General features: G+C 34.4%; 1 protein-coding gene across 2 annotated transcripts in view; it reads left to right on the forward strand.

Annotated features, from left to right (window-relative positions):
- Positions 1-13,976, forward strand: part of ANAPC1 (anaphase promoting complex subunit 1) — a 100,402-nt gene that overhangs the window by 62,195 nt on the left and 24,231 nt on the right. For both annotated transcript variants that reach the window (XM_012742806.2, XM_012742807.2), the window contains exons 31-38: positions 2,087-2,221; positions 2,397-2,479; positions 3,360-3,438; positions 4,854-4,928; positions 8,544-8,620; positions 9,143-9,233; positions 9,330-9,383; positions 10,197-10,390. In XM_012742806.2, coding sequence (XP_012598260.1) covers positions 2,087-2,221; positions 2,397-2,479; positions 3,360-3,438; positions 4,854-4,928; positions 8,544-8,620; positions 9,143-9,233; positions 9,330-9,383; positions 10,197-10,390 — 788 coding nt within the window. The remainder of the gene's footprint in view (positions 1-2,086; positions 2,222-2,396; positions 2,480-3,359; positions 3,439-4,853; positions 4,929-8,543; positions 8,621-9,142; positions 9,234-9,329; positions 9,384-10,196; positions 10,391-13,976) is intronic.

Raw genomic sequence — 13,976 nt, forward strand, 5'->3', positions numbered from 1 at the left:
TGAAGAGTGGGGCTTTAAGGGGTCTTTCCTCTTGCTTAGATGTAAGTGTTCATGAATAAACTAAGGGAATGAAGTTTCTTGAAAAGAGTTCAAGATATAAGGTGAAGAAGTTACAGGCCACTCTGATAGAAAACAGAAAGTAGTGAAAATGTATATGACGGGGAGCTTTGAGAGTCTGTAGTAGTTGTTTGAATAAACTCTAACCCTCTTTTGCCACTGTGGTATTCACTATGTATCCCAGAATGTTGCCACAGTAGCATTTGCACTGTGACAAAATACATTATCAGGTTGACCCATCTTTAACTCCATCTAAGACGTATGTAGAGAATTACTAGAAATACTTTATTAAATGATTGTTTCACTTAGAATGTGGTTCCCCTTCAGAACCACCAATATGTTATTATGATCAGACTAAATGATTCAAAGTTATAATTGAAGGCGTTTCTTTATGTGTATCCTAAAAATCCACCCTATGTTTGATCATCTGTTGGGGTTTTGACTTCACATTTGGCACATGAGCTAAAGAGGCAGGTGGTACAATGGAAAAGCATCATACTGGGAATTGGGACCCGAATTCTGGTCCTGACTGGTGAGTCAAGTCACTTAGCTACATTATTGTCTATTGGATAAACAGCTGTGTGAACTGTTGAGCCAGACTGCCTTGTTTTGCATCTACCCCTGCCACTTACCAGATATATAATTGTGGGGGCAGGCTGTGAGGAGATCACCTGCTTCTCTCCTCAAGAAACCAGGTCCCATAGGTAGTTGTTGTCACAGAGGATAAGAAATTAATGGGAAATAGAATACACAGAGACTAAGGTATAGTTTTATAGGTTTATATAAAGCAGTTAAGATAAAGCAGGGGTACTCAGGAGTCTATACCACATCTCTGTCAGTAGTGCAGCCTTGAGGTTAGAGTCACATAGGTTTTTATAATTACAGATAATCATCAGTTGCCAGGGTAACAGATTTACCTAATAGGTAATACAGTTGCTATGGGTGACAGATTTACATATCAACAGGTTTGGGTTATGGGGCTTCTAACAAATTCTAATCTGTTCTATCCAAGTGAACAAACAGTTACAAAATCTTTCCTTCTGAGTTCTAAGAGATAGTTATCAATTAACAGAGGAGTAATAAAGGGACAAAGTGACTCTGTATTTCTTTTATCTTGTTATTGTGGACTTGAGGCAGTCAGGAGAGAGCAGGAAGCCCAGCTCTACATTCTAAATTGCTCATAATCACTGAGTTGCATCTCTTGCTTAGGGCACTCATTGTCTCTGGCTCCCATCCCGTGAGCCAGATATTTACCTGTCTTGTCTTTCAAGATCAGGGAGGCTCACAGACCTGAGATAAACAGAGAAGCCTCATGGAATGCATATGCACTGGAGCTTTGAGAGCCCAAGGCAAGGCAGCCCTTGATATGCGGAACTAATGAGTTCACATATTCCTTCAGGGCAAACCCTGCAAACTCCTGTTTCTGTCTTTAATATAGCAATATTGGGTGATACAATAAAATAATGATCTTATGAGCCACATCTCATTAATTCCTCAATCATATTCCTCAACATGTAACTTGGGCTTAATCCCTTTGTACCTCACTTTTGCTTATCTATAGAAGGGGGTTCTTACTAGTAGCTATTTGATAAAGTTGTTAATTCATGTTAAACACAGAATAGCACCAGCATTCGATAAGTATTGTTACCATAGTTATTGTTGCTGGAAAAGTTTGTAGTCAAATTAATGAAAATATTCAGGTATTCATAGTTCAGCTTTCAAGTACATGGCTAATACTTTCCTAATTAATTTCTAATTAATAGATAGGGTAAGTATAATTTATTATAGAGCCTTCATGTATTTTATAAAATGAAAACATATAATCTTGAACATACATGTATTATAATTTTATGAGAATTATTAATAGTCTGAGTATTAACTCATGATTAATGTTTAGTTGGGAAAAAAATCCCAAACCCCAAATACTCTGCTTTGAAGTTAGTTCATTCTTTTGTCATGAACATGTGGTATGGATCTTCTTCCATAAGATTTCTTTTCACGTGTCTGTGTCTGTTATTTTATTTTCCAGCATGGCAGTAATTTGATAGGCATGTCTGATCTCAATGTTCCTGAGCAGCTTTATCAGTACATGGTTGGAGGTCATAGGCGCTTTCAAACAGGAATGCATAGGGAGAAACATAAATCTCCAAGTTATCAAATCAAAGTAAGTACAAGTCAAAGTAACAGATCAAAATTCTGGAAGCTTAACATGTTAATTTGAAAGTACTAGTTTTCATACAGCATTCTTAAATATGTTAATTTTAAGCATAGGCTAGTATTCAGAAGAATTTTAGAATAATCCATAACTCTTTTACATGAATAAACTATTCTTTCAATAGGAAGGAGATACCATCAATGTGGATGTGACTTGTCCAGGCGCAACTCTGGCTTTGGCTATGATCTACTTAAAAACCAATAACAGGTATTTGTACCCGCCTACCCCCTGCTCCTCATCATGACAGTATGACATCCTTTCTGACATCAGTAGTAAAATTAGTTTATATGTTTATTTCCTTTTTGTGAGATTAACCATTCATTCTCTCAAATAGTGTAAGTTACACAAGTTTTACCTTGAAATAATACATTTGCTATTTTAATGCTATTTGACAATATAATTTCCAATTTTTATTCATTTCTGTTTCGTAGTTGATGTCACTGACACCCAAACAATGTCCAAGTTTCTTTTCATTAATTTTGCATATCATTGTGAGGACTGGTTAAGCCAGAAATGCTTAGCATTCTTCTGTTCTTGGTTTCCATTTATAAAAATGGTTTCTGCCTAATTCAAGAGTTTTCCTATTGACCAAACCTTCTGCCTTCCCAACTGCCTGTAATTAGTGCTGACATTTGAAAGTAGACCTTTGGCATCTATTCTTACATTTTACATAGAAGAGTAAATTTCATAGGGGACATTATACAATGTTTTAAGTCTTGGAATTTAAAAAATATTCTAAGATTCAAGAAACTTTTCAGTGTTCCAAATTTCTTCCCTTAGAAAAAGTGAATATATGTGCAGAATTAACAAAGTGGTTACACATAGGTATTTATTCACCTACTATTTGGATGAATGTGATGGCAGTGCTTTCCTGGCACTTTGGATATTTCATTGAACAAAACAAAACTAAAAATATCTGCCCTCGTGGAGTTAGTAAGATATATTTACATAATACACATTGTGTTAGAGGGTATGAAGTAGTTCACACACAAAAAGGAGCAGTAGTGTTTTGAAGTACATATTGAAATTCTTGATTATCTTGTCTTCTCCTTGAGCAGTAACCCTCACTGATGTCCTTTACCAACAGATCCATTGCAGATTGGCTTCGAGCTCCTGATACCATGTATTTGCTGGACTTTGTAAAACCAGAATTTCTCTTGCTTAGGGTATGCTGCTTTTTCATTTTTAATCTCTGTTAACATAAGGAGTCTATTTGTGGTTCTTAAATTTAGCTTAAAAATATAAATGCCATTACAAGAGAGCTTTTTACTTTTAATCTGTCATGTATATCTAATTGGCAGCATTCTTTTGAAATTTCCCAGATACAACTTTAGGAATCCCAAGGAAGGTAACCACGCTGCTATGTAATACATAGAGCGACATTTTATCTTCTCACATTATTTAAAACTTCCTAAAAAAGCATCAAGTGACTAGGACATTATTTCTGCTTTGTTTTATATTTTTGGATTACTATTAAGGATGTAATAATACTGAAGGTTGTATTTAATGACTAACAGTTTGACATAATTGCCTAAAAATTTCCCTCTATTATTATTTCAATGTTTAAACTTAGCGTATGGAAGCCTTTAAATTATGATGTAGACAGAGCTGTGGTTCTTTTGTGATTTTTCTTTAGTAGAGCACATTTTTTAAGTCTCTAACCCTTCTAAACTTTGATGATGGTCAACTTAATTTTAGTTTTTCTTTGTTAAAATCTAAATCTTGAATTTATTTTAATGAGTAGCTTAGATTGATACTACAGATCGTCCCCAATTTAGCAATGGTTTGACTTATGATTTTTTGACTTCATGATGGTGTGAAAATGATACACATTCAATAGAAACCATACTTTGAATTTTGAATTTTGATTTTTCCTGGGTTAGTGACATGTGGTATCATATTCTCTTGTGATGCTGGTCAGTGGCAGTGAGCCACAGCTCCCAGTAGCCAGTGATCACGAGGGTAAACAGACAGAGCTCTAGAGTGGACTGTGTGGACAGATGATGTTGTCCAAAAGTAGACTGATGTAAGTGTTCTGAGCATGTTTAAGGTAGGCAAGGCTAAGTTTTTTTTTTTTTTTTTTCTTAATATTTGCATTATTGAAGCATCTGAAGACAGGCTAAGTTTTGACATTCAGTAGGTTAGGTATATTAAATACATTTTTGATTTAACTATATTTTCAACTTAATGATGGGTTTATTGAGGCGTAACCCCATTGGAAGTTGAGGAGCATTTGTATATATTTATTTTATTTTTCAAAATTGTCATCTTGGAGCTGGGCATGGTGGCTCATCCCTGTAATCCTAGTGCTTAGGGAGGCTGAGGTGGAAGGATTGCTTGAGCCCAGGAGTTTGAGGTTACAGTGAGCTGTGATTGTGCCATTGCACTCTAGCCTGGGTGACATGATGAGAGAGCAAGACCCCATCTCTTAAAAAAAAAAGAAAAAAACAACAACAAAAAAAACACACACACATTGTCATCAATTAGGAACTGATTTTTAAATTGTTCTATTTTTATCATTGTTATAAAATGTATGAACTTTGACTACTCTAATTAATTTTATCTGTATTGCATTTTTAAGACACTTGCTCGATGCCTGATTTTGTGGGATGAAATTTTACCAAATTCCAAGTGGGTTGATAGCAACGTTCCTCAAGTAAGTACATATAATAAATATTATTATATCTTTAATAGCATAAAATTATGATTTCTTGTGGGATTTTCCAAAATCCTATAAAATATTTTTTATTATGAAGGCAATATTGACCATCAGGGGATCTCCTGAAGCCACATGAATTTTCATTTGTTAAGATTGTGTACTGATCACAGAACTCAGCCTTACCTTTTAGCTCAGATCCCTAGTATTTGTGGGTTTTGAAAATTAAGTATGTATACCAAAGTACTCTAAAAAAGTATTTTTGGCATTTTTATCCTAATTAAGTAAACAGTTGTCTAAGATGCTATTTTACTTTGTAAGAATTTTAATTTCCTATATAATAACTTCTTTTAATTACTTTATAGCATATTTATTCAGTAAGCCAAATGTATTACTTAAAAATAAATAGATTGCTTTGTAAAAACTCAATATCAAATATTTTAACTGAGCTGTTGCCCTTAGTGAACTGTCCAGGTCTAGGGTCTCAGGGTTTTTTTTTGTTTAGAAAATAAATCTGTTTTTGAGAACACTACATAGATTGTTTTTTTCAATATTTTCAGAAGAAAAATCTCAGGATAAAGACAGTTTGAAAAAACTTTATATAAAAACCCATATCACCAATAGATTCTGTAAATTAATACATTACTATATAAACTTGTTTAATCACTTATCTATTCTATCTAATCCATCATTTTTGGATGAATTTTAAAGTTAGTTGCAGACAGTAATACAATTCTCCCTAATATTGCAGCATATGTATCATTAACTAGAATTCAGTATTTATTTTACATTTTTTTCCTTTTACAATAATATTTATATATCATGAAATGCATGAATCTTTTTTTTTTTTTTTGAGACAGAGTCTCGCTTTGTTGCCCAGGCTAGAGTGAGTGCCGTGGCGTCAGCCTAGCTCACAGCAACCTCAAACTCCTGGGCTCGAGCGATCCTTCTGCCTCAGCCTCCCGGGTAGCTGGGACTACAGGCATGCGCCACCATGCCCGGCTAATTTATTTTATATATATATTAGTTGGCCAATTAATTTCTTTCTATTTATAGTAGAGACGGGGTCTCGCTCTTGCTCAGGCTGGTTTTGAACTCCTGACCTTGAGCAATCCGCCCGCCTCGGCCTCCCAAGAGCTAGGATTACAGGCGTGAGCCACAGCGCCCGGCCTGCATGAATCTTTAAGTATACTATTTGATAAGATTTGACTGTGCATACACCTGTGGAAATAAAACCTTTGTCCCTTATGCCTCTCCCCGCTCAGTCTGTGCACTCAGCCCCTACTCCCAAGGCAACCAATACATATTCTGTTTTTAACTCAAAATATATTAGTTTTCCTGATATAGAACTTTATTAGTATATTAATGGAATCACATACAGCATATATACCCTTTTGTATAAGACTTCTTTCATCATGATTTTGAGATATTATTGAGGATATCAATAGTTCATCCTTTTTATTATTAGGTAGTACAGATTGAGTACTCCTTGTTTGAAATGCTTGGGACCAGAAGTATTTTGGATTTCAGATTGTTTCAGATTTTAGAATATTTGCATTATACTTACTAGTTGAGCATCCCTAATCTGAAACTCTGGAGGGGGGCGGTGCGCAGCAGGAGGTGAGCAGTGGGCAAGCCAGCGAAGCTTCATCTGTATTTACAGGCTCCTCATCGCTTGCATCACTGCCTGAGCTCTGCCTCTCTCCCCTCCCCGGCACTGTCCTATCTACGGAATTGTCTTCCATGAAACTAGTTCCTAGTGCTAAAAAGGTTGGGGACCACTGCAGACTGTTAACTTCCACAATCAGCTACGTGTCTTTTCTGTCTTTTGTCCCTAGCAGCTAGTACAAAGTAGCTAGACCTCAGTGCTTCACTGCAATGTGGAAAGAAGACAGATTTGTCTAAAATCACCCAGCTAGTAAGAGGGAGTAAAACTGAAACCTAGCTGTTAGGACTTCAGCTCTTGAGATTTTTGCACAGGACCCTGTACAAGACAGAGGAGTTTGGTGGTTTTTCTTTGTTTATTTCCTGTGTGCCTCAACCTGCCCTTAAGTGATTACATTTCTTCTTTTGATTGTTCCTTATATTTTGATTTTTTTTTGTTTGTTTAACTTTAGGAGACCATAGAAAGGTGACAAGGGCCAGATTCAAGATGTTTTTTTTCCCTCCAACAGTTATTTACAACTCAGGTCCTTAGTGATGCTTTTAGATAGTTTGTGATCAAGTGTGGTGTTATGACCAAGGGCCAATAATAATAGCAAAAGCTAACACAAAGGGCTTACTATGTGCCAGGCATTAATTTTAAGAGCTTGGAGTAGATTAAGTTATCTAATTCTCACAGAAATCTAGAAGTTAGAAACTTCTATTATGCTCATTTTATAGGTGAGGTACAGAGCAGTCAGGAAGCTTGCCTGTGGTCACAGCTCCTAGGTGGCCCTGCTCTGGTTTGATGGGCCTTTAAGCTGCAGGATACATGCTCTTTTGAAGGCTCAAAGGAGCCTAGGAATGCCTGCTGTTAGAATAGAAATATTCCATTCTTGTATGATACAGATACACACTTTAGTGTGTATGAATGTTATAATCAGGTTATCCATGTATATATAAATTACTTACTTTGGAGTTATATCAGTTCTTCAGAATGTCTCTCATTCTGGGTAAATATCATTCACAATTAAAAATAAAGACTGAAGAGGAAGGCAGACAGAATGAGGTAGTTAACCTATATTACACAATCAATGTAATTGCTTGCCTCATTGAGATTATCAAAGAAAAAAGGTATTTTCAGTTTTTGATTTGGTGGTATTCATTACGTAAGGAGACTATCATGGTGACATCTGAATATTTATTGCTTTATTAGAAAAAGCATCCTGAAAGTTTTTCTCTTGAATAATCTTCTAAAAAGAATTAAAAGAATGAGTCTTAAGTGTTTCACTACTGGGAACTTGTATTCATGAATTTAGAAAATATGTAACTTTTTCTTTTTTTTTTTTTAAGAAACAAGGATCAAATCTGTTGTCAGTTGTTAAAACTAGATATTCTGTGTATATTTTTGATAAATTGTTCTTCGCTACCTATACTAAAAGGAAAGGGATGTCTTTTTAAACAATAGTTATAGCATAGCTGGTCAGCATATTTATAGTTTAGCTTAGCTTGGGTAATTAGTGTAGTGACTAACCTCAACTCACCTCTGGTGAGATGTAGATGTAATATAAATGTAATGCTAGAAACATCGAGTGAAGAAGTATATATGTCTCTGATTAGAGTTTTCTCCAGGCACTTCTTCCCCTCACCTCTGCCCCAATTCTACAGCCATCATCTCTGTATTTCAGTTGACTGTATGAAATATTATTACTCTGCTATTGATTCAGAATATACTTAAGTCCTCCTGTTTACATTTGTTAAATACAATTGTTATTTTTCTCATTTAGCCCATTTTAGGTTTGAAATTTGACTGCATTCAATGTAATTAAAATATAGGCCTTTGAATGAAATGATTTGGTAAGGCTTATTTTGTGTAAATATGGCCATGATAAAGCAGTATGTTATTCTTCAAATTATTAAATATTTGTAACTAGAACATTGATGTCCAAGTACTCTTGCTTTCTATTTTGACAGATTATAAGAGAAAATAGTATCTCTCTCAGTGAAATTGAATTGCCTTGCTCAGAGGATTTGAATTTGGAAACTTTGTCGTAAGTAATGTATAATACAAATTAGCTATCCTAGTATCTATCAGATAAGTAAATTGAAATATACTATGTAGGAGTAGTATTGTCATTTATTTGAGTAATTCCGAATCCTGCATGTTTCTAACCATTGTTTATCAAATATTCAGAAGGTTATGTGTTTGTTTTTTTTTTTTTTTCTTCAACTCTGAAGTGTAGAGCTCTTGTTCTCAAAAAACAATACTGGAGATTTAACTTGTACATATTCCTGTTTTATCCTTTCCATTAAAAAAAATTGGCAATAATTTTTAAAAATTATCCTTTGCTTGCTGCATATGAAACAGTGTAGGCAAGAGGCAGACTTCATCAGTAAGGGTCCCATGATGCTTCTACTGACCAAAAAAAAAATATGATTGAGTAGAGACATATTTGAGTATTCCCAGAAGGATATAAACTAGTTTAGAGAACAGAAACATTTATTATTTTTATCCCAAGATAATTTTAAGGCAAATTAATGACAATACTAAATTTCTTATCATCTGTTTTCAGGCAAGCACATGTATACATAATTGCAGGAGCCTGTTTGTCTCTGGGTTTTCGATTTGCTGGCTCAGAAAACTTATCAGCATTTAACTGTTTGGTAAGAAGTATCTTAGTTTATTCTGTTCCATTTTCTTCTTTAACAAAGCCCTACAATGCTTCTTTTAACTTTGAATTTTTTCTTTTGTTTTTACAGCATAAATTTGCAAAAGATTTTATGACTTACTTGTCTGCACCCAATGCTTCTGTTGTGAGTCTTTTTATGATTCTTCTTGGGAATAAAATTAAACTTGAAAAAAAATTCACTGATAATCCAGTTACTTATGTGTTGTCAAATATCTCTGTTTGAATTTAGAATGGGAAATTTGAAGCATCTTTGTATTTTTGTTTTAGGGTATTAGGTGAGAATATGATTACCCTTAAAGGATGAAGAGGTGTCTAATTCTTGTGACAAAAGAATAAGAAAGGGTATAACATTCATGGATTGTCATATTTCATGTAATTCTGTCTCAGTACTAAATATTGGGAATTTCCTTTTAAAAAAATTTGTTCTTAGTAAAGATTTAGTTGCTTTCGAGGCATTGCTGCTCTGATGACAGAAAGTCTGCAAGATTTTTATTTCCTGGTAAAAACAATATAGATTAATGCAACACCATTTATAATATGGAAAAATTATAAAATCAGAAAGTCTAAAAGTAGTTAAATAAATTTGATTATGGCCTATTCATACATTCTTGTATGGTGGAGCTATCAAAATCATGCTGTACAAGAACATGTCAGTTTCACTTGAAAAAAGTATATAGAGGTACTGGAAAAGATTCCGAGAAAAAGCCAAAATGTTAGCACCAGTTCTCTTTGGGTAGTGATCCAAGAGATTATTTCTTCTTGATACTTAATTTTTGAAATTTTCTACATTGAACTTATATTTGATAATCAGGGTAAATATTTGTTTTTATAGATTTTTTAAAAGTTACAAATATTAGTTTTCTAATGATGAGTAAATTCTGATAATAAAGAATTGTAACACAATGGTTACAGCGATGTCATTGTTTTGCATTTTCAGACAGGTCCTTACAACCTGGAAACCTGCCTCAGCGTGGTGCTGCTGTCTCTTGCCATGGTAATGGCTGGCTCTGGGAACCTAAAGGTTTTGCAGCTTTGTCGCTTCTTGCACATGAAAACAGGTGGTGAAATGAACTATGGTTTTCACTTAGCCCACCACATGGCCCTTGGACTTCTATTTCTGGGAGGAGGAAGGTAAATTAATATGTATTTTTTTCTCAATGGAAAGATCTCATGAGTGAGATCTGTGAGGTTTTTTTTAGAAGGTACATGAAAATGTTAAGGCTAGCTGTTAGCCTATCTAAGGGGCATTATTATACTTTTTGGGCTTATTTATAGTTTAACTGTCAATTTATGGCCTACTCAGTAGAATTACCATCCTGTTTGACATACTTACCATCATTACATTTCTCAGAAGAGTCTATATTCAGTACTTCAGTGGATCACCTCTTGTTCCCAAATATTTAAAGATTTTACCCTTCTACTGAAGTGCTTTTTCAAAAAGGTCATGAACAATGTCACCAAATCCTACGACATTTTCTTAATTTTCAACTTTCTTGCTCTTTTTCCAGCATCTTTCATTCCTGACCACCTCATTTTTTATAAGACTGCCCTGGCTTTTAATGATCTATAGCGAAAAAAACACAAATACAGAAAAGTGTACAAATCATAGGAGCACAGGTCAATAAACTACCATCCAAAAGTCTCTTTGTTACCATGTAGATCAAAATATATATAGTACTTGCAACTCAGAACACCATCTCCACCCCTATGATGCCCCTCCCAATCACTATTACCTTACTTCTCAAAGATCACCACTATTTAGTCTTCTAACACTTTAAATTGGTTTGCCTGTTCTTGAAATTTAAGTGGAATCATACACTGTGTGTCCTTTTATACCTTCTTTTGCTCAATGTTATGTTTGTGAGATTCATTCATGTTGCATGCAGCAATGGTTTATTCAAGTTTCAGTGTTGTATTATATTCTATTGTGTTACTATACCATAGTTTATTGATCTACTCTACTATTGATGGATGCTTGTTGCTTCTAGCTTGGGGCTAATATGAATAATACTTGTTATGGACATTCTTATACATGTCTTTGATTTTATTTTTCTTTTTTCTTTTTTTTTACTTTTTTTGTCAATTTTTATTTTAAATTTATTAATAATTATATTCTTTTTCTTTTGGACTCATCTTTAATTGTAATAGCAGAAAACATGTCTTTGATTATATTATATAGATCTATGAGTGGAATCGGGTCATAGCATATATGTATATGTTCAACTTTAGTAGATAAAGCCATCAATGCTTCAATATAGTTGTACCATTTTATATACCTATCAGCAATGAATGAAGTTCAGTTGTTCCATATCCTTGTCAACCCTTGTTAATGTTATAGTCTTTTTAATTTTAGCAGTCTGGTGGGTATATAGCAGTATCTCATTGTAGTTTTAATTTCTATTTCCCTGAATAATGGTGTTGAGCACCATTTTATACCTTTAGTAGCCAACTGCAAATCCCCTTTTGTGATATCTAGTTCTTTTGCTACCCAATTTTTATGTTTACTTATCTGTTTAAAAACTTTTATTTGCAATAAAATATACACAACATAAAATTTCTCATCTTAACCATTTTTAAGTGTGCAGTTCAGTAATGTTAAGTATATTCACAATGTAGTGCAACCAATCTCCAAAATTTTTGCATCTTGCAAAACTGATACTCTCTACCCATTAAACAACTCTCCATTTCTCCTTCTCCTCCGCTCCCAGCAACCACCATTCTACTTTCTGTTTTTATGAAGTTGACTACTTCACATTGGTTTAACTTTGTGTTGATTTGTAGGGACTCTTTAAACTGTATCCTAATCTGTTGGTCAGTTTTATATGTTGCGGTTACCTTTGCCTCTCCATGGCTTGGCTTTTCATTCTCTCAGTGGTGTCTTTTGATGACAGAATTATTAATATTTTTCTTTTATTGTTTGTACGTTTTTGTTCCACTTATGAAATACTTCCTTACCTCAAAGAAATGGAGATATTCTCCTATTTTAACTTATAGAATTTTTTTTTAGCTTTTTCATTCATTCACATTTGGATTTAAAGCACTGATTTTTCTGTATGTTTTCTTTATGTTTTTCTGTGTGTTTTCTCCCACTGCTATTGAAAAGTTTATCCTTTCTTCACTGCTTTGCAGTACAACTTTTATTATAGAAATTAAGTTTATATGTACCTGTGTTTATATCTGGGATATTAAGTTCTGTTGGTCTATTTTTCTGTACTTGCACCAATACCACAGTGTCTTATAAATCTTGATATTTGGTAGAATAAATCCTTCAAACCAGGGTTTTCTTCTTCAAAAGTGTGTTTTTCTGTTCTTGGTTCTTTACATTTTCATATAAAATTGGAATTTTTCATTTTTCATACTAATTTACCTGATAAAATGTTGATCATAATTACACTGATTCTATATATCAAGTTTGAGGAGAATTGAAATCTGTTACAGCATTGAGTCTTCCAGTCTGTAAATTACTTCATTTATTTAGCTCTAGTATGTGTGACCTCAGCCAACTGCTATAATTTCTACAAGTCATGTGGGCTTATTTTCCCCTTTTCTTTAAGACTGAGCTAACCATTGGAACTCACCTTTCCAGAAGTACAAAAAGTAAAGATTATCAGAAAGGTGTGCATTTCCTCTTAACATGTTTTGTAGAATTGTCTCACTTTAGTTGTTTCGAATTAGGAATGGTTAAAGAAATATTACTATGAAATTCTTATTTGTATTTATTGTATTTTGTGATTTTTGAAACATTTTTTTTAATAAGCCCCTACATTTATTTTACGTTCTTATTCAATTCCATCTTTCATGGTTCCACACTGTATGACTCTACTTCCTCTTCTTTAGTATTGAATAGATTTTTTGGCATTCTGCTACTGCTTTTCTAGTGATTTTTATTTTTTAAATGGTTAAGTGTGCTCTGTAACAGCATTTAAACTTAATGGCACCACCATGTTTAATCCCCAAATTTCTTCTCCTTATACTCCAACATGTACGTTGGATTACAATAGCATCATTCTCTTTAAAAATCAAATACTGAAATGAGAATCAACATATCCTAATCCAAAGGGAACAAATGAGAACCAAATTCTCTCAAACGAGAACCAACATCTCCCAATATCCCTTGGTTCCCTGGGAACCACAAATGAGCTCCAAATCCAAACCAGGTTCCCTAGTTCCACTCAACCTCTTGTCTTCTATCCCCAAATTGGTGCCTCAAAACAAATCCAACAGGAAGGTATGAAAACCTGCATATGGGTGGAAACAGGGTCTTGGTGTCCTAGGTAACTTTACTTACAAATGGCTATGCTGGCAGGGCGCAGTGGCTCACGCCTGTAATCCTAGCACTCTGGGGCCGAGGTGGGCGGATTGCTCGAGATCAGGAGTTCGAAACCAGCCTGAGCAAGAGCAAGATTCCGTCTCTACTATAAATAGAAAGAAATTAATTGGCCAACTAATATATATATAGAAAAAATTAGCTGGGCATGGTGGCATATGCCTGTAGTCTTAGCTATTTGGGAAGCTGAGGCAGGAGGATTGCTTGAGCCCAGGAGTTTGAGGTTGCTGTGAGCTAGGCTGACACCACGGCACTCACTCTAACCTGGGCAACAAAGTGAGACTCTGTCTCAAAAAAAAACCCCAAAAAACAAATGCCTGTGCTATTATGATGCTTTCAAATCTATTTGCATTTCCTCAACTCACTTCAGGTTGTGGGGAGCTGGTCTAA

Source organism: Microcebus murinus, chromosome 3 (assembly GCF_040939455.1).
Source record: "Microcebus murinus isolate Inina chromosome 3, M.murinus_Inina_mat1.0, whole genome shotgun sequence".
In the NCBI taxonomy this organism is placed as follows: domain Eukaryota; kingdom Metazoa; phylum Chordata; class Mammalia; order Primates; family Cheirogaleidae; genus Microcebus; species Microcebus murinus.